We start from the raw sequence: 22,090 nt of genomic DNA on the forward strand, positions 1-22,090 counted from the left end.
TCCATCTTATTTTACAGATGAAGAACATGAAGTCTTTCTGATTCTGACAACACAGAGGACTGAGAACTTACTAATATATTTTAAAAATTATGCTATATTCCTTTTTGTTTCATCAAAAAGGATTAAAAAATGAGAAACTAGGGACAGAGATAATAGATGCTTAAAATGGTTTTAAAATGTCAACAGCAATCAAGCCAGGCATGAAGCTGTAATCTCAACTATTTGGGAGGCTGAGGCCCAAGGAGCTCCGTTCCAGGCCGATCTGGGCAATTTTAGCAGGACCTTGGCGTTAATGAAGAGTAGGGGAGGGAGCCTAAAATATCAATTAAAAAAAAAAAAAAAAAAAAAAACTACTTCCATTTTCAGGAAGAGATTATCTTCTTTGAGTTGATAATTTCTTACTTCTGTAAGATTTGTGTTTAAACCTAACAATTTTGTTATGGAACCATTTCAAAATGTTTAAAGCCCCAACCAGCTCTCACTGAAAAAAGTTAATGTTCAATTTGTGAGAATAGAAACTACGTCTGAAATTTGAGTGTTATTTTAGACTATGACTATCTCTGGTATTCACTCAATTACTTAAAAACAAAATTTGCTAGGTGTGCTGATGCACAGCTGTATCACAGCTACTGGGAAGGCTGAGGCAGGAGGCCTGCAGGTGTGAGTGAGGCGAGCCTGGGCAACTTAGGGAAACCTTGTCTCAGACCAAAACTGAGGTGCTGAGGATGCAGCTGGGTGTAAAGCACTCGCCCCCTGCAGGGGCTGAGGCACTGCTTCCACCCCTGATGGTGTAAGCAGAAAACCAGAATGTGGTCTTTCCCTTGCACTCAGTCTAAGCTAAGCCTCCTAACTAACTTTTCTCGTATTGTTCAGGTATTTCAGCTTCTTCATTCTCAGCTCTTTCCTTTCATTCTGCTTTCCTGTTTAATTGACATTTTCCAATTGAACAGCAGTCTGCTACACAGGCTGCTCCCTAGAGCTTGTGGTTCTTAATTCAGACAGGTCAGTTCACTGCATTACCCACTGTTCCCCTCCATCACACTTTCAAATCCTGTTTGCAACTTCATAGATCTTTATAAAACATAAGAATGTCAAAATGGAACTGAATAATTCCATCATAATTTCTAGTGAATATTCAAATATTTATGTTCTTACTCATCTATTCATTCATACAACTAGAAACTGAACCCAGGGCCCTAGCCCTGCACTATCTCCCCTATCCTCCTCCTTCCTTTTTCTTCAGTGTATTGTTAAGTTAATAAATTGCCCTGCTGGGCTTGAAATCATGATCCTCCTGCCTGAGCCTTTTGGAGTGTGAGGAGGAAAAGCGCATGCCATCCAGCCAGCTGCAGTTTTATACCACCACTCACTGAGTTTCTATCCCAGACTGCAAAGTGTATGGAGAGCTGTTTTAACGTGCAGTTGAACCTCGAAGCCCAGAGCATCCTTCACTTATTCCATAAGGAACACTGCATGGAGTTTACATGCATAGGTCTACAGAGCACATCACTGATATTAATGTTACAACATTAGTCAGTTTACACTTTAAAATAAAAAGGGGAAGCCATTGCAAAATAACCCCAGCATATATTTCCCACTATATTATTTACTTGATTGGAAAATTCAGTGAGAATACATACACTTACCAGTGTTTGTAGCTTTGCCTTTGTAATTTAAAATGTTAATGAAATGGAAATTTTTCAATACAAAATTCATGAATGTTCATCCTTTGGCTGTATTGTGTCCAACTTCATAGGAGTCCTCTTTCTAAAAAGAGTATTAGTTCTCCAAATCACCGTCCCTTTCCATCTCACCACCACCACCAAAGAAAATACATCTGATAAACATTCAGTATGGTGGCAAGAAAACAATTTTCATTAAAAACACAACACACCCCTTGCATTTTTTATAATGAGATCAAGTTTTTGGGTCCCAAGCTATTCATCGTTAAGAGAATGTGTTTAATCTGATGTGAAGTTGGCTACCACACAGTCTAGCCAGGCTGTGGAACATTTAGCTCGCGGCTGGTAGGCTGCCAGCCCTTCTAAATGTTTTCACACGGTGAGCAATAAATAATTAAATGTCTAAGTCACAGTGCTCATACTGAGCAGCAGAAAGAACGATGCATCACTTGCAGAGATGGCCAAGCCATGTTTTGCAGGGAGAGGCCACAACTGGTTGTTAGGTGCTCTGAGCATAAGGGAGGCTCTTCCAGAGTTGACTATGATGTCTTTTTGTATGGGTTTCAAATTAATAATTGCATAATTTTTACAACTGTTTGCAAAAGAGCCTCTATTTATAGTCTTTGATGCATTTGTGAACTACAAATAATCTGCCCACTATTATTAGCAAATTATGACAAGCATCCTAAGTCCAATATTATAAAGTCAGGAAATTAGGGGGCCTAAGGGTACAGCTCAGGGGCAGGGTTTACCAGCATATGTGAAGCTCAGTTCAATTCCCAGCAAGGAAAAAAAAAAATTATGTTGGAATGAGATGTCTTGAGAAAAATGTACAGAATATACACATTTCCTTCCCTCTTCTCCAAATTCTAAGGGTGCAGCCATGTGTATTTAAAAAAAAAACCCAAAGACCTTCCCAGTTGGTTTTCCCCTTTTTCTGCAGCCCAGCTGGTTCTCATGCACACTGCTCTGAACATGTCTGGGGTTCCCTCCAGCTCCGCGATGCACTTTCTAAAACTTGCACGGGGAATATGGCTGAAAGGAGCGTCAGTGCTGGCAGACTTGGGAAGCAAGATGCTTTCCCATGTGTACAGTTTCCTGGAAGCTCTTTTCTGGCGTAGCCTAAGTGTTGATGGTTTTGACAGATTTAATCCATTTTGAGATGCTTTCACTCTTCTCTGCCTGAAGTAGTTGTACTTTGGATACTAAAGGTCCCTTCAAGGCCCACGAGTTGAAGGTGTCTTCCCACACACAGTACCTGTGGGGAAATGGGGGAATTCACTGGAGGAAGTTAGGTGTCTGGGACTGGTCCTCAAAGGGAACGTGCTGCTTCAGCCTCATCTTCTTTTGCTTTGCAGCCCTGAGGTAGGTGAGCAGCTTTGCTCCAGCAGGCACACCCTGCCATGTGCTCCCTTTCCACAGGCCCAAAGCGGTGGGGCCAGTCAACACACACTGAAACTGCTAGGACTGTGAGACACATTTTTGCCCTAAGTTACTTCAATTAGAGGGACGCACAGTACATACAGGAAACAGGTCAGATAACCAAGGCAGAATGGTTAATTGCTTATTCTTACATTCTTTCACAAAATTACCATGCTGCAAAGCTGGGCATATAGCTCAGCGGCAGAGCACTAGCTCGCACACAGGAGGCTTTGAATTTGATCCCCAGCACACATTAAAAAAAAAAAATCTAGCACACAGTACATAGTGTTACCAAAAGATTACTTTTGGAAAGCTGGCTTCACCAAACCCATATATCTTAAGACAACTTCTGGTAAGTTCTACATATTTCTGGGACATAATTTACTGAGTTTCTGTTACATTTGATGTCCGCAATGTACATTACATGTACATAAAAAGATATGCCTACTTTTATAAGTTGTTTCCCAATAATGACAATTTTAAATTTTGAAGTAATGAAACTATCTGGTCATAAAAAAGAATGAAATTCTAGGGACTGGTGAGATGGCTCAGTGGTCTACAGCACCTACTTAGAACAAGCTTAGCAAAGCACAGAGACCGCGGTTCAATCCCCCAGCACCACGTGCCAGCCAGCCCCCCCTCCTGGTGGGCTGAGCTGGCCACACACACACACACACACACACACACACACACACACAAATAAAAAAAATTTAAAAAAATTAAATTAATAAAAAAAGAAATTCTATCTTTTGTAGCAACATGGATGAGCTAGAAGGGTCTGTTAAGTAAAATATGCTGGACAAAGAAATAAAAATATAATATGCAGAAGCTAATGAAGTAATCCTCAAAGAGTACCAATGGTTATCATATGTTAGAAGGTCTGGAAGGGGGTACAAAAGAGTTGTTAACAAGTATAAAAATAACAGGATTAAGTTACAGTGCTCCTTCAGAAAATAGGGTGATAGTAGTTAACAATATCCACTGTATATTCCAAATAAGCAGAAGAGGATTTTGAAGGCTTCTAATGTGAAGAAGTAACTGTTTCTTGCTTGTGTATGTGTGTGTGTGTGTATGTGTGTGTGTGTGTGTTGCTGTGGATCAAACCCAAGGCCCTATACACGCCAGGCAAGCACTCTATCCTTGGACTAACGCCCTCATTCAACAAATGACAAATGCTTGAGGTGGTTATTTACTCTGGTCAATGAATGCTATGCACGAGGGTACAAAATCATGCTGCTCCCCATGAATATGTACAACTGTATCAATTCAGTTTTAAAATCACTGAAAAATAACTCAAAATAAGGAGTCAGGTTCAACACATGAATTCTAAAATTTTCTAAAATAAAGCTCTCAGATACAAAATGATGTCTTATTACCTATAATCAATTCTTAGCTTTTTCCATTCAGAGTTCCTAACTTTGGCATTGCTCAAAGGAAGAATGTTACCATTAATATACACTCCACTGAGAAATACAACCAAAACCACTGGGTTGAAAATACAAATACTTACTTTTTCTAATTTTAGTCTTTAGGTTGGAGTTAATTTTAAAAACTTTAAAAAATATTACACAGGGAAAAAAAATCCCAGAAGTACTGTACAAGTAAATAAGAATTTGTGATATGACAAAAATAATCACATTTGTCTTGGAAATTAGGATTTCATCCTTTTGAAGCACAGTGATTGAGAAGCATCTTTTAGGGGGAAAAATTATCTCTACTGAAATGCTTCAGTTAATATAAAAATTAAAACAAACTTTCTCATATATTTTTATAGATTTCATACCCACAATGATAGCAGAATGTCTCCAATGTATTTATTTTGCCCAAATCATCTGGTATTAAACAGCCAACAATTTACAGTTGTTTGTTAAAGTAATTAATGACTCTACTGGGTTCAAGTGATCCTACCACTTCAGACTACTGAGGTTGCTACCTCTAGTACTAGAACTGCAGGCAACTGTCGCTATCTCCAGTATTTTGTTTTTATTTAAAAAGAAACTGGTCACACTATGTTGTTTGAACCATGCAAGCACTAGGGTATGACTATGCCACCTCATGTGCTGCACTGGTTGACACCAGCCAGTCTAGGTAGACTCCCCTACTTAGAATATTTGAGCTTTACAGTAAGACCAGAGAGTCTTTGGAATTGAGCACACAAATGAAACTAATGTGATCTAGTTAACATTCTTCTCACCCAAAAGTTCTGCCGAGGGTTGGGGAGATAGTTCAGTGGAATAAGCATTTGCCTGGCAAGTGCAAGGTCCTAAGTTCAACCCCTGGTACCGCCAAAAAAAAAAAAAAAAAAAAAATTCTGTCAACTACACCGGAATATCGTAGTCCTCAGAACAAGAACTGGTTCATCTACAGAACTTCTTTACCAATCAGCCTCCAGTCAGAAGGCATCTGAAATTTGGCCTAGGTCATGTTCTGAAAACATCCTAAAAGAGGAAAGAGAATCATCTCTTGCCCCTTTAGCAGAGTGCCTCTTTTTAAATGGCCCTCCAGCGGTGGGTTGGTAGGCAAGGTGTCTTTGGTGCAGGAGCCCTGGCACCCAGGACTGGGTGGTCTCTGTGGTGGGAGGTGCTCACTCCCTCTACCTCTGCTGCAGCCAGTTCCTGCAGCTGGACTAAGGGCGGCCCCCAGACTGCACTGGCACATTTCTTCATTTCTCACTTGAGTGCCCTTCTTTAGTTCCCTTTCAACTGCCCACTTTATATCGGCTTCATTACACCACCGCTCCATTTGTAATGTAAATTGGGAAACTCGGGGAAGTTTTTCTTTTGGCCTTGTCTACGGAAGAATACCGAGAGGTATTCAAAACGTATTAACACAAATCAATGGCACCAATAAAAGCAAAATCTCCTTAGCAACATAATCTTGATTGCAAAAGGAGAACTGAGAGCATTTAGCAGAACAGTGGCCCACATGGAATACGCATTTGTCTGGAAGAATCCAGCACAAAGCCGAAAAGAGAGATTTTTTAAAAATCCAAAATTAACTCACAGGAACAGTTACTCTTTTTTTCAAAAGTACACAATTGGCTACATTAAATCTATCGTGTGCTTTTGGCTCAGCAACATTGTATCACACCGCTTTGCAAACTGAAATTACAACACCCTGCATGCTTCACATGAGTTACAGGGTGTTTTTTGTTTGTTTTGTTTTTTGAGGGTTTTTCCCTTGGTTGATTTCTTTAGCAAAGCAAACAAAAAGTTTCAAGAAATATTCATCTCATACACAATGAGAAGAAAATGGAATGGCTACCTAACAATATATAACACTGTAGGTACAAAAGGTCGGGTTTTTAGGCTTTCTGCAGTGGATTCTAAGATAGCAACTACCATAAGCAGTTGGGCCTTTTTGATGGGAGTTGCCATTTGTGAAAAAAGAAATTTAACACATTTCTGAGGATATTCACAATCTGTTAGAATGAAAAACTTCATGAAGGAGTGGAAATTCATCAAATAAGCATTCTCTTTAAAAATAATATTGACATGATTTGAGGAAATATAAAAAAATTAATCCTCAAAACCCTTTAGTTTGTAAATGTCTTATGTAGCACACACACACACACACACACACACACACACACACACACACACACACAGAATTAACATTTGCATTTTGACAAAGCAATCCAGATGACTGAGGCAAAAACATCCTTATTGCCTCATTGCCTACTGAAGAGATGTCTCGGTGAACTGAGTCATGTTTTAGAATTATATCTACATGTAATTATGCACATGTTCATTTATCTTTTCCATATAATACAGAGCTGTTTTATAAAGGTTTACACTTGAATCTAGGTCAAAGAAACTGAAGTTTGTGTAAGAAGGTAATCTGTAGAATATAGTAAATATATATATTTAAAGTAGTGACCAGAATTTTATCTGCCTCTACCTGAAAACCTAAACAGGCTAATAATCCTATTTAAATGCTGGTTTTTTAAAAAAATGCGGGATAACTGAAAGAAATTTCTGGAGAAAGGGCTGCTTCATAAATTTAACTTTTTCTCCCTCATACAGTGTGGAAATGAATCCAGATCCTCACGCCTATTTGGAAAGTGCTCTCCAACAGAGCTCTACCCCATCTTTTCCCTACTCTTTTTTCCCAAATCTAAGGCCAAGAACACACAAAAAAAGGTCTTTAAATCCACTGTATACAGTTCCTAAAGTAATAATTCTATCAGTGTATTTCTTGCCAGATATCTGTGTAGGTCATGTTTCTGAAGGTGTTTGTTGTGTACTCAAATTCAGTCATTTCAACAGACATTATTAATTTGGTCAATTTCCTTTAAAGTGATGAGACTTCTAAGTTTGAGAATCCAGACAATGAGAGAGCTATATCCCCAGCTCACCTGCCTGCTTTTCTTTCAACTAACTTTGAGACAGATCTTGCTAAATTACCCAGGCTGGCCTCAAATCCCCAGTAGACAGGATTACAAGCATGCTCCATAGAGCCTGGTCAGCCTCACTTTTACAACTGCATGTAAAATGACTTGGGACTTCATTTAATATGCTACATAAATTAACAAAGAGGTTTTTAAAAATGTCTCCTTTCTCATATTAGGTCCCCAATTATTCATTAGAAAATGCCAGTCAATGGAACCTGAATTTTATGAACTAAATGCACTATAACCAACAAGGGCCCAAAAGTGAAGCCCTCCAAGTCTACTTTAATCTTTCTCTATATTTCAACAGATTTTTACTTAACAAAATAATCCATTTTAACTAGACCATGTTTGGCAATGATTTTAATTTGTGAATGAAAGCAATAATACATCTTTTAAGTTCAACTTTGTATTTTACAAAGTTATTTTCATTTTATTTTTAATGTTACTAGACTCACTTGACTATTAGAATTATGTGAAAGCACAGCTAAAAGGGACCTCTTCTTGGTTTTGTATTAACTAATTACTTATTAGAAATTTGATTATTTGAAAAGTATTCTGCTTATTTAAGTACACTACACAAATTCCTATCTTTTTTAAAGCTATATCTAAGATAAATGGAGATATATCTCCTCCAAGGTACCTTTCTGCTACTTTCTTAAAGGATATGATAGTAAAACAAAATTCTACCCAGAACATTATTTTTTATTTTTTAATTTCTTTATTTTTAAAATTTTTTTAATGTATTTAGTACAGGGTCTACAGGGTCTCGCTACACAGATCAGGACTTGTAGTGATTCTCCTGTTTTCAGCCTCCTAAGTGCTAGGATTACAGGTGTATGACACCACACCCTGTCTGTCTCAGTGTGCCCCAGGGGCGGGGCCAGCACTGCCACAGGAGATCGAATTCCAGTCCTTGTGTCTGCCTAAGCAAGCACTTTAATCCACTGAGCTATCTACCTGGCCCTATTTCTTGATTTTTTTCAGTCAGGGTCTCACTATGTAGTTTAAACTGACCTGCACACTCTGTGTAGCTCAGGCTGACCTTAAACTCTCAGTGTCTCAGTCTCCCAAGTGCTAGGATTACAGGCATGTGACACCAGACCCAGCAGAATAGTATTTTTTTAAAACAATTATCTTCACTGTAATAAGTACGTAAAAGCAAGCATAAAGCTGGACACAATTCCTGACCACAGCACTCTTTTTCCCCTCTGTAGGCACTGGAGGTTCACAATGCAATGATTTCTCTCAGCCTGCAGATTTCAGCATCTTGCGTTCCAGTGCTGTCTGTCTTGCTTCTAGCACCTGCCAACACTAACTCTTACAACAGCTATCTCTTCAGGGAGGGCAATAAGCTGATTCAACAACTGTAAAAAGAAACAAAATATAAAAAGGGCTTTGATAATGTCAGTGAAGACAAACTCCTGTTTACAAAGATTTCATAACAAAATAGGTTAATATTAAAATGCCACTAGTTAAACATAAATAAAAAAGTTTTAATTTCTTCAAAAAAAAAAAATGCCACTAGTAGAAGCTCTTTAATGCAACAGACTTCCAGATTTTAAATTTATATAGTACTTAACATATCAGAAATGAATTCTTTTTTTTTTTTTTTTTTTTGTATTTTAGGGAAGGGTCTCACTATTAGATCAGACTTGTAGTAATCCGCCTGTTTATAGCCTCCCAAGAGCTGGGATTACTGGGGCATGCCACCATGCCCAGTCTCAAATGTCTTAGCGTGCCCCTTGCCCCAGGGGTGGGGCCAGCCCAGCAGGCAGAAATGAATTCAAATTCAAAGAAAAACTCAAATTTGTAGTTTTACTAAATTAAGAACCAAAGCTAGGCACAGTAACACTGTGCCTATAATCCAAGTACTCTAGGATACTAAAGCAGAAAGATCACAAATGCAAGCCCAGTCCAGGCAAATTAGTGAAACCCTATCTCAAAAAAACAAAACAAAAAAACCAAACAAACAAAAAGGGCATGTGCATTAGTATGTGTGAAAAGCACTGGGAATATAGTTCAGAGAGAAAGTTCCAGGGAGTTCAATCCTCAATACTGAACTTCGTATGAGAACAGAAACAATTATGATCAATTATCTTCTCTGGAAGGTTGGTAGTTTCTCTAAAAGAAACAGCAAAGTTGCAATAGTTTATTTGCCAAAAATTAAGAATGCCCTGTGTAGTTAGCTTATTGACATATTTCTGTTAAAAAGTTTGGGAAGCGGGGGAGATGGCTCAGTAGAATAAGCACTTGCTTGGCAAGCGCAAGGGTCTGAGTTCAATCTCTGGTTCTGCCAAAAAAAAAAAAAAAAAAAAAAGTTTGGGAAGCAAATACTGTTTACTTTTCATAAAGAGAAAACAGCAGTGATACACAAATTATGAGCACTATATATTTATAAAGTAGAAGTAATGTCAAAAAGGGAAGGCATAAATTTGTTGAAGTACTTCAGATTTGTATTTTAAAATGTTTTACTGGAAAGCAACTTTTCAACTATGTGTGGTGGCACAGGCCTACGACCCTAGCACTTAGGAATTTTACAACCAACAACTGAAAAGGAATGTTGCCAAAGTCTTCTATTGCTCACTTATGTCTAGTAATATAAAGAAAAAAACAAAACAAACAAACAAAAAACAAACCAGAAACTCTATATGAATAACATTGAAAATACAACCCTGGGGAAGGGTTGTAGCCAGGAGTTCTTGGCTAGCCTGGACTACAAAGTAAGACCCTATCTCAAAAAAATCAAAGTAATAAGAAAGGAATGTTTGAGTACTATACTTAATGTTCCCGAATGTTTAAACTTACAAGGCCATTATATTTAGAGTTGCCAACCTCCTTAATTTAAATGTAAAATCTGACTATAACTCAGGTTTGTGCTGACACTGAAAGTAACTCAAGAAGCTCGACCACTGCTATTTTTTTAAAATATGGAATGCTTCACAAATTTATGTATCATTCTTGCACAGAGGCCATGCTAATTTTCTCTGTATCATTCCAATTTTAGTATATGTGCTGGTGAAGCGAGCACGAAAACATCTTTTCTTTTTTTTTTTTTTTTTGCGGAACCAGGGATTGAACTCAGGCCCTTGAGCTTGCCAGGGAAGCACTTATTCTACTGAGCCATCTCCCTGGCCCTCGACCATTACTATTAACCATCTAGGTGCTTAGTTTTATTTGGCCTGAATAAACAACAGGAAAAACTATTAAAACCACTGTTCCAGATTCTTGCCATGATGTAGGCATAGCATCTACCTTTTTTTTTTTTTTTTTTAAGTGAGGATTGAACTCAGGCCCTTGAGCTTGCCAGGGAAGCGCTTATTCCACTGAGCCATCTCCCCAGCTCACATCTTCCTATTTTGGAACTGAAAATAAAATCAAAGACAGGCCGGGGAGATGGCTCAGTGGAATAAGTGCTTCCCTGGCAAGCACAGCGGTCTGAGTTCAATCCCTGGTTCTGCAAAAACAAAAAAGAAAAAGAAAAAAGAAAAGAAAATCAAAGACCAAGTAATTTGATGATAGTGCAGTATATCAGAAATGAGTTCCCAAAAAGCATTAGCACCCCATTTTCTCTTTTCTTTCTTTTGTGGAACCAGGACTTGAACTCAGACCCTTTCACTTGCCAGGGAAGCACTTATACTACTGAGCCATCTCCCTGGCCCCCATCTTCTTTTCAATATTACCAAGTTAAAATGACACAATATTCTGTTGGCCCATATGCCATCTGTAGAGAAAAATACTGATCCTTTGTAGAGAAACAAGCAGTAATGGCCAAATAGCTGAAGAGCCAGCCAAATAGCTCAGCAGATTAAAGCATCTGCAAGCAGGCTCAGGGGCCGGGAGTTCAATCCCAGGGCCCACTGAGCCGGCCCCACACCCAGGACACATTGAGATGGCAACTGAGACTGGGCGTGGTGGTGCAGGCCTGTAATCCCAGCTCTTGGGAGGCTGTAAACAGGTGGATCACTATGAGTCTGATCTCGTAGTGAGACCCTGAACACCCTGCAGACCTTTCCCTAATATATACACACATACAAAAAAAAAAAAAACTTTAAAAAATAAATAAAAGAAAAAACAAGCATGCATTACGGTTAATATGAACATTATTTTTTTTTTTTTTTCTGGCTGGCTCAGAATGCCTTCAGGGCAGGTTTGGCTGGCTTGAGTTCTGGGGGATCGAACCACAGCAACCTAAGCCTGACTGCTTTGTTGAAGCAGCCACTTAAAGAACTGAGCTAAGAGGCAGGCCCCCAATATGATTACCAGGCTTTCCGTAAGCTGCTATCTAAAAATCTTGTACATGTGCAGATGACATAACTCAAGATTTATAGATGCCCTTCAAATTTCAACTTCTATAAAAGGTATGTTCCAAAACCAACATGAATTTGGCTATATATGTGAAAAAGTTAGAAATCTGATTTTATCATGGGTTAAATGTTTAAAATAAACTGCTGTGAGGTAACAGTTTGGTATAGGATTGATTTGTTCCATGCTCCCCAAAAGTAAGACACAAATCAGCTTCGTTCATAAATGGTGCATCTTACTACTCCTTTTCTATAAAGTCCAGACAGATAGAATCTGTTAAGAAGAAAAACATCCCCTGTACACCTTGCCAGTTGAACACCTCTGTAAACGCAAGTACCATGTTTGCAGAGCTGAGGGTGTCAGCTGTCACCACTGAGTGTGACTCACGTTAGCTGGCCTTATAAATACCTAGCAGGAGACCTAGGGTTCTCACGGGGAGCTGCGAGGAAGAAGACACAAAGGCAGCAGAACTATGCCCAGGTTTGGGTGAAGACGGGTCATCCAAAAGCCAAAGGCAGATCCATGACAGGAAGAAACAGGGTCCAGGACTACATGCTGGAATTCAAAGGCAGTTCTAAACACACTGCATTTAATACCTCTGACTCACTGCAAATATTAACAAAACATCTGGCATGTAGCTAATTGGTGTACCTCTGAAGTCAGACACCAAGACTGTTGAAAGAAGACTACACATTAATAAAAATAGTAACATTAGAACTCATGCAAGTGGGGCCCAACTATATTTTTTAATGTAATTTTACAACCAACAACTGAAAAGGAATGTTGCCAAAGTCTTCTATTGCTGACTTATGTCTAGTAAAGAAAAACAAAACGAACAACAACAACAAAAAAACACACAGAAACTCTATATGAATAACACTGAAAATACAACCCTGGGGAAATTGTGGTTCTTCTTGGTTTAAAATTATTCAATAAAAGTCAGTTTTTCTAGTAAGCTAATTATTTACTAATATTCAAGGTTTTGTTAAATCTGTTTTGTGGATTTTAGACCACAATTATGTGTTCCTATTTTAAATGACTAATAGCTAGTTGTTGGAGAGTCTTAATAAAGCATGTGATGATCATTTTAGACAGGTAAGCAACCACCGTGCAAGGAAAGGGTAGTATCTATCTCAGAAGCCAAATGTTTCACATCAGTTGTACTAAAGCTGTTTGGCTTTTTTGAATATCTATTTCAACCCAGGCATACAAAGTCATGGGTGGGGAGGGGGGCAGACTGCAAAGTCTACTACTTTAGAAAAGAATGTTTCTAAACAGGAATGGTAACTACCTGTAAAATGCTGGTAATGTATAAAAAGAGATCAAAAGTTATTCGCTTAGCCTATATAAGAGCTATACATTAGATTTTCTTTTTCTTTTTTAATTTAGTACAGGGCCTACAGGGTCTCAGCATGTAGATCAGGCTCCCCAAGTGATCCACCTGTGTTCAGCCTCCCGAGAGCTGGGATTACAGAAGCGCACGCCACCACATCCACTCTCAATCAACATCTCAGTGTGCCCCGGGGGCAGGGCCGGCACAGAATCCCAGGGATTGAACCCTGGTCGCTGCATCTAATACGTTAGATTTTCTGACAATTATTTTTTCTTGGCCAGTTTAAAAAGCACCTATGATTCATGGCCTGTATTACAGAATACACTCCAAAGCATAATCAATTTTAAATATTTCCTTGGACTGATGCTCGGAGGACATGGGATTCTCTGACACTTTTACTTTTCAGTAACATAAGAATTTCAATTCATGATTCAAGGTACTGTAAACACAATGGAGGCTATTGATGAAAACTCAAGCATAAAATCCTAACTGTACCAGGTATAACTGGCTTATGCAATGCCACAGATTAAATATTCATGGTTCCTTTCTATGGATACACTGGCAGGGTATGAGTGGAACTGATACCTTTCAACATCAGAAAAGCTTTTCAAAATCCTGTATCAATACCAACTATGAGAAGTATGTTAAAATATTATTAAAGGAACATATTAATTTTGGAAATTATCACAGGCTAACAGAAAAAATTATGTCCAGTAAGTTCTTGCAAAGCTGATCAGGACCATGGGCTTATACAACTTTATACAGAAACACTGTGTTACAGCCTACATACTCATTATAGTTTTCTATTCTTTTTGAATCCAGAGGCAGATCTAGTTACATGTGAAGATACAGTACTTTTCACCCTGAAACCATAGAAGAATACTGGAGTTTCTGAATAGCATTATTTTTTTAATTGTACTACTTTAGGCTGGGCATGGTGGTGTACAACTATAATCCCAGCACTTAGGAGGCTGAGGCAGGAGGATTACTGAGAGTTCAAAGCCAGCCTAGGCTACACTGTGAGACAAGATAGTAAGACACACCCTGACGTAAGCTAAACAAAACTGAGAAGTACTTAAATCCTTTGAACTTTGTGTTCTTCAGAGAAAGTGTTCTACAAATTCATGTTAACTGGGGGAGGGGGGACAATGAAAATAAGTAATTCTCAGACAAAAATTATTTTTTAAATCCTAATTTTAAGATAGTTCCTAATGTCTGATACATGACATTAGGATATAGGGCTTATGATAATGGCATTTAACTATTCAAATTTATATAGAAGTACAGTACTTTGCAGAAGTACAAAGAAATATTATTTAAAAAAATACATTTACATGAACTAATGAAACTGGTATTTAAAAGATTTAATACAAGGAAAAAAGATATTGTATAGTGGTACCAATTCTTAATACAAATTATTAAGCACAGTTTATATAATTTCAAAAGTTATTCACATTATTGCTCGATACCACAGTTGCATGGAACAAGTTCTTGACACACATTAAAACTTGTATAACTGCAGGTTTATAAAAACAAAAATGTACAGAGGTCATTCAGAAATTTTTAAAAGTTTAAAAATTCATGGAGATATGTACAACCAAAAGGAGAAAAAAATATGTATGTGCACATGTATAAGTGTACATATATATTTAAAAGCAATAAGCTAATCTGACTCAAATTCATATGTTACTCTCAAAGAAGTATATATGAACTGACTGAAAGTGAATAGGTGGATAAAAATAGTAATAAATATGTCCTCTATTTCTTAGGAATAATCATTCTAAGTATCAGTGGGATACTGAATACCAGCTTTTTTTTTTTTTTTTGGCGGAACCAGGGATTGAACTCAGATCCTTGTGCTTGCCAGGGAAGCGCTTATTCTACTGAGCCATCTCCCGGGCCCCCAGCTTACTTTTAATGCTAGAATTTTTCTTTCTTTTCAAAATCTTTTAGAAACTTTCATCTACAACTGTGTTAGATTGGGAGAGATATTTTTCTCAGAAATTTTTAAAAGAAGTTACTTCTATACTTCTGTATGTGAGATGTGATGAACAATAAAAATAACCCAAGTAAGGCCATTATTAATATCACCTTGATAAAAAATATACAGATTGTAATGCTACTATATTTTGTGATCCTGAGATCTAGTAACCATTAGATGCATGCATACCATTCACTGATGTATCTAGTCTAAAAAAATAATCCTGCCTTACTACCTTCAAAGGCAGAAATATTTTTTAAATTTTTGATAGATCTTTATGTTAATAGATGTATCTGCTGTAAACGAAGCATTAGGAATTGTATGAGAAGGGGCATGTTGGGTTCCAAAGGCTATTAAAGAAAAATTATTTTAAAATAATTATTAAAGAGAAGAAAAATAATACGAAGAATATGTTTGTTAAGATAGGTAAGTAGAGCTGTATGAAGGTGTTCTTCTATATTAAGGAATTTATAAATAAAGGGCTGTATGTACCTTGGTGATAAAATAAAAAAGGCTGGCCACTTTTTATGCTAAGTTCAAATGTATTTTTTTGAGAATACAAAAAAAGTAATTCTTGAATATCAGAATACATAACAGAAAAGAGCACAATAACTTAAGTATTAAACATCTGTATGAAATAACTTGCAAAGTTTGACAAATATGCACACATAGAACATGCACTTATTTAAAAAACGAAAACACCACATGATTCTGTAGAACCAATGTTATGTCACCACCAGGAGAGCACCAAGCAAGGCACCATTGGAAAGACAACATACTTGGAAAGTCTCTATAAATAAAGGAAATGCTAATCTGGTCGAAAAATCGGTGTCTTTGGTAAAAATTCTATGAGGATGACCTGCAAAAGGAGAAGAAAACAATTTTAAAAATTTAAACAAGTTTTTACCTTAAAACTTCAGTTATACTGTATCATAGCTTTTTCTGAAAATCCATTCATATTTCACAACTACACATTTGCATACCTAAACCAGACCTTTATCTGATAACCCAAAATTTTATCACTGAGAATTTTCTTTTTAAATTTCTGGACTTTTACCAAACACATAAAATTCTCTAGTTCTAGGAAGTAGATGACAGGTAAAACAAAGTTTGAGAAGGTAAAAGAGCTGGACAACACAGGGCACTCATGTATGAGAAAACTAAATGCATACAGGTGTCTCATACTAGAGGAGGCTACTTGATCCTTATAGATAAGTATTATCATCTTCATTTTACTGATAAGAATACTAATGATCTCATTACTTGTAGCCTTACAGATTTCAGAGTCAGTATTTAAATAAATGACTTTCTACCAAAGCCTTGCCAGGAATGAACGCAATACTTCTCTTCACGCTTTGCTCTTGTCAACCCTCTCTCAAGGGAACTAAATTCTACAGAGGCTCTAATTTTGTTCACACCAGGACATATAACAAGACGTACATAAAGATCACTAATCTTATTTTTTTGAAGTCCTTCTTGTATGGGATTAACAAAATTCATTAAACTTCGTTCCAAAGGAACTTTTAACAGGAAACAAAAGTAAATAAAGAATAGTGACACAAAAATACACAAGTTCAGCAAAGCTATTCCAAACTTGATCTGTCCTGAACTACCACTCTTCCCTCTGCTCCAACTCTAGTTTAGAATAAATGCTAGTCAAAGAATTATTTGATAGAAGTGGTGGACGTGGTGGTACATTCCTGTAAGGCCCCACCTCAGGTAGTTGAGGCAGGAAGACATTTTAAAGCCAGCCTAGGCCACATAGTGAGTTCAAATCCTGAGCTATCTAATGAGACTCTATCTTAAACAAAAAATAACAAATGAGCAAACAGTAACAAAAATCATTTGATTTGAACAATTTCCAACTTTGACAAATTTCTCCCCCCTCCCCCCGATAACATTTCTTAACATGACCTCAAGATTTGAACAAATCTAAAAGTTAGCTGTCTAAGCCAGGAACCTTCATTTCTGCTCTTGATTTCTATCATTTTTTTATCTGCTTCGATAAAGTTATCTTAACAAAAATATTTCAGTTCTATTCCAGTCATCTTGTACTAAACCCTATCATTACCTTTACCACTCTCCTCACCTATAATTTGCACATAAGATATGTACTAGCTCCCTGTTAAAAATATTTTCTTCTACATAGTTTCTTCATTTGAGCTAAATTTTCCTGTTTCTCAGGTTCCTTACCTATAAAACAGGAAACTGGATTAGATGACAAGATTCTCTAGACTTCTAAAACATGTTGATTAAATATTTATACTACTTATAAGTTAACATTTCATAAATACTTGTGTTTTTTAAACCTGTCCTCAATCTACTGGTCCTAAGAATTTCAGTCCCTGAGAATGGGTGAGCATCACATTTTACAGTATATTCTACGTAATTTAAAATACAGGCTAAGTTTTTCTATATTTAAATTGTTATTCTTTTTCTTCTTCAGTACTAAAGATTGAACCTAAGATCTCATCATAATAGGCAGGTGCTCTAGCACAGCTACCTCACTTCTTAAAAAAAGACAGAACCTCATTAAATTGCCCACCCAAGCTGGCCTCTAACTTGGAATCCTGCTTTGGCCTCTGGAATAGTTAGGATTATAGACATGTTCTAGTTTTAAGGATCACTCTATAAGCTCTTTTCCTTCACAAGTTATAGTAACTGGCTACACTGCCTTGCTTCTTCTCTATTGTACCTCTCTAGTTTATCTACACAAAGAAAAGTTAGTATCAAGTTAGTATTTTTCTACATTATCTCCAATACTCAAAACATGATCAAGAAGAAAATTATTTTTCTTTAACCAACATGGTATTTCTACAAACTGCAGAACAGTTAAGGGCAAAGCATGATACATGGTAAAAAGGCTTAAATTCAATATATTAGGATTAATCTTCTTACTAGATATATGCTATTTTAACTTTTAAAAATCATTTTTAGGGAATTTATAAAGCTATTACTTCTACTTTCAAGAACCACAAATACACACTGATAAAAATCTAGAAATTTTTGTCATGTCAAAATATTTTTTGTTTTACTTCTGGAGAACTTTTTATGGCGATATGAAAAAAAAAACAATGGCTTTGGAAGTGCTTAATTACATAAAAACTGAAGGTATATTAAAGGAAACTTTTATAAACTAAGCATCTTTGTTTAGAAGGTTATTAAATTATTTTTAGTTAACAAAAGGCCAGAAAAACAGTAAGTATATTTTATTTAAAAAATAGTAAGTATATTTCATGAATGAATGACATTCATATAGCTCTACTTGTAAATCACAGTATCAGGAATAACTTTTCTATTTTTGTAGTAGTTAAGACTGAACCCTGAATCTTGTACATGGTAGGTAAGTCTCTACTGTTTTTCTTCCCAAAGTTTTGAAATTTCCAAAAATAACCAAAACCTCAGTTTTAGGTTTAATGTTTAGGTTAAAATGCTGCAAATGATTTTTCAAAAGAACCTTTAAATTTATTTATCCTTCCCTCCAAAATACATACATAAGCCCTCCACCATCAAAATATAAGACTGATATTTTCAGTTTCACATATTTCAACGTTTTTCTGAAAACATGTTACTTGAATGTGCTTTTTAAAAAATTATGAAAAAAAATAATTATGAAGCATTACTAAGTACATTTCTCATCATCATAAAGTAACTTTCGGTATAATAAAGGTAAGATCTACATTAGTGGGTTCACTCAGTAGTGCTAGTTTATAAGGAAACACTTGAAAAATATATTTTAGGTTCAAAGCTAAAAGTGACATTTAACTGGATAATAATGAAAGAACCAGAAAATGCTAATGGAAAAAAACGATTTTATGATAATTTTCAACTATTTAATCACTTTTCATCAATCTTCTAAACACACATACAATCTATAGTGGTTATACTGTTTCAAAGAATAGACAAAGTACATAAAAAATACAACAGGTACTTCACAAAAGCTGTTTTTAATTTTCAATAATTAACTCTCCTTTAAGTTTTTTAATGTAGCAACCTTTCTGCATTTAAAATACTCAAGTTCAAGGAGAATAAATAAAAATTCATAATTTTCTACAGTATCCTCAACTTCTCAAAAGGTCAATTGTTCAAAGTAAATCAGAGAATCTGTAAATTTAAGTTCTAAAATTGATCGTATATACATGCAAAATTAAATATAAACCCTGACAGCCAGTGTGTCCTCTTCTATTTAAGATAATTTTCACAAAGCCATATTCTAATAATACATTGAAAAATTTTCTAAAGGCCACTAAGGTATACAGGCAGTTAAAGTCTCCGAAGGCTAAAGGTTTCTTAAGCTCCAGTGGCTTGGCTGAAAGGTTTTCTTCCATACTTGGAAACTTGATTAGCATTATATAAAAAAGCCATATCTGACTTGCTGCGTAACCAAAGTTGTGGTTATTCTTTATACAGCATCTAAAATTTCACACTCCATCAACACATGTTCAGCCTATTTTATCTTGGCAATTAATTTATTATTTTTCAGAAAACAGTGAAGCCTTGTTTTCAAGTCATTCATAACTTTATAAATCAGTCTTGCACATGAAACCCATGCATCTGTGAACCGTAGAAAATCCTTGCACTCAGGAGATTAAGCTCCTGACACCTTTGCTGATTAATAATCATGGAAAGAATAAGATCAGAAGCAAAATAAATGATCATTTAATAGAGAAACTCACAAAACAGCCCTTTAACTTACATATTCCATCATGTTATTCGTTTCACATTTCCTTTTGCTCAGTCTCCAGTGCAAGCACAGCTAGACAAGTAGGAGAGTAAAAGAAGAAAAATGAGCTCTATTTCACTGCAGCACACAGACTAACCCATTTGTCCACCTTTCATATTTTTACTTCAACAAAAGCATCTGTTTCCATACTGTGCAATTCAGACCCCAACAGTACGAAGCTGCTCCCTGTGGTACTCACCTTGTGGTATAACCTATTGTTTTCCCATTCTAATAACTTCTCAATCGATCTTCGTGTCTGGAAGACAAATGAGGAAAAAGTTTACTCTTGACTGGTTTTAGAAAAACTGTTTTGCAGCTGCTTGTTGTGTGAAAGGGGAGAAGCATAAGACAGTGACTAAGTATAGGGTGGTCTGTATGCTTCAACGTTCTAGCACTAAATGGTAACCTGAACGGAAACAGTACTCTTTTTAAACGAATAGGCTTTGTTTTTAAACATATGCATCTTTTCAAAATTGTTTCAAACTTATGACGTCTGATTTAAGACTATTAAAGTAATTTATTAATGATTAATGGCACTTTTCAAATGATATAAATTAAAATCCTTATTTTTGAAATATATATTTGCAATGTTTAGTAATGAAAATTCCTTCAAATATACTGTATTTTAAAACAAAACGTACCTTAAATATTAGTTTAAAAATGCTAATTCCTTTTAGAGTAAATCCAGAAATGAAAGCTAATTAAAAGTTCAAAAATCAAAATAATTTTAAGGCTTAAATAGTGCCCATATTGAAAAACCAGTTTATTAGATTCCAGATAGATTTCCTAAATAGCCAAAATTTTATTTAAATTAACACAAAAAGTAACATCTGATAGAAAAAAACAAATTCTTAATCCAATAGTACTATCTTAGGAATCAACTGAGAAATTTGCTTCTCTTGATTACTGCAATATGTACTATACAGCATGAAATGTTTCTTGCTTGGAAGGATAAATAAAGGAGGGGATAATTCACGGTGCCAGGTGTTGGGATGAGATGGATACAGCTGCAGGTGCAGAACTGACAGTGCTGCCACAGGATCAACTGCAACTTGGTGCAGCTGCAGCTCTCTTGAGAGGGCGCAAAGCATCTACTGCTATTAATTTGGTACAACTGTAAGTATTAATCAAATATGAAAATTTATATGCCAATCGAGGAGCTACATAAAAATTGTTAGGATCAAGCTGGTTTTGAGGCCTAAAAGTTACATAATAAGATATTAATGTTTCTTTAGAGTATCACTGTAATGCAGTTCCAATATTATCTTTCAGCATGTTGAACATATTAAAGACACACCAAAGGCACCTAGGTACCAATTATAATTCACAGCTATCAATGAATTACCACTACTGCTTTAATTTCCCAAACTTATACCACAAAAATGAGAAAATCAACTACCTCTCAGGGTAATAACACACCAATGACTAATTTATTACATTACTATTTCTGAACAGTCTTTTTGGCAAGAATTTTAAAGAAAAAAGTGCCCTTGTTAACAATGATCAGCAGACCTCACTTGTTTCTTTGTAAAGATAGCCTTTTAGAGGCAGCTCTCCTTTTAAATGAAAATAGGGCAGCAGTTATGGTCACACTTTTTGTTAATTTAGTTGCCAGTCAGCCCCAAATCAAAAGAAAATAAGGCTGCAGAGTGTAATTAACATTCAGTTCAGTCGTTTTTGTCCCTTGTCTAGCCCCCAAGCTTTGTTAAAATTGCCATCTGAATGCTGAAGGCTGTAGGGAAATCGATTTGATTCTAATCGCACCATGAAAAGAACATGATCTAACTGCTTTCAGCCCTCCGTAAATCTGTACTAGGTCTTTAGCACAATGCAACTTCCAATTTAAAAAGCACTGAATGTCTCGTCAATGACTTTGTGAAGAAAAAAGAACAAGGAGCAGACATAAAAATTCCAATAGTTGTTTAAGCATTAAAGTTCATTTGCATCACAGCGAACCTGAAAAGGGCTGACCTCTCAAACCGCCTCTCAGGTCTATGAAGTTGTAGCCTTGACAAGCTCACATTGACAGAGCTCATTGACTCTGAAAGGCTACTCTATCAATGGTGAAAAATGGCAATAGGTTCTACTATGAGCAGGCATCTGCCTGCCCACCCGCTGCTAAACCAATGGTAAAACCGATTCAAAACCTGAATCTACCTTGTAATCTTCCTTTCTAGGGCCTTTTAATAATAGATTAAGATTACTATACAATTTGAGGTTTTACTTTTACTGATAGTTTAAAAGAGGTAAGGAG

The 22,090-nt window shown here is 36.2% G+C and overlaps 1 protein-coding gene and 1 non-coding gene across 2 annotated transcripts in view; both read right to left on the minus strand.

The window, feature by feature from the left end:
• Positions 1-10,418: 10,418 nt before the first annotated feature.
• On the minus strand, positions 10,419-10,525 carry LOC111815661. Its single transcript, XR_002820322.1, has one exon. It is a non-coding gene; the product is annotated as a U6 spliceosomal RNA (small nuclear RNA).
• Positions 10,526-15,021: 4,496 nt separating this feature from the next.
• Chic2 (cysteine rich hydrophobic domain 2) overlaps positions 15,022-22,090 on the minus strand; it is a 42,337-nt gene continuing 35,268 nt past the window's right edge. Inside the window, exons 4-6 of the mRNA XM_004627510.2 lie at positions 20,036-20,092; positions 19,810-19,869; positions 15,022-15,972 (exon numbers count right to left, since the gene is read on the minus strand). Of these exons, the coding sequence (XP_004627567.1) occupies positions 15,922-15,972; positions 19,810-19,869; positions 20,036-20,092 (168 nt within the window). The 3' untranslated portion in view covers positions 15,022-15,921. The remainder of the gene's footprint in view (positions 15,973-19,809; positions 19,870-20,035; positions 20,093-22,090) is intronic.

Source organism: Octodon degus, unplaced genomic scaffold (genome assembly GCF_000260255.1).
Source record: "Octodon degus isolate 3935 unplaced genomic scaffold, OctDeg1.0 scaffold00019, whole genome shotgun sequence".
Lineage (NCBI taxonomy): Eukaryota > Metazoa > Chordata > Mammalia > Rodentia > Octodontidae > Octodon > Octodon degus.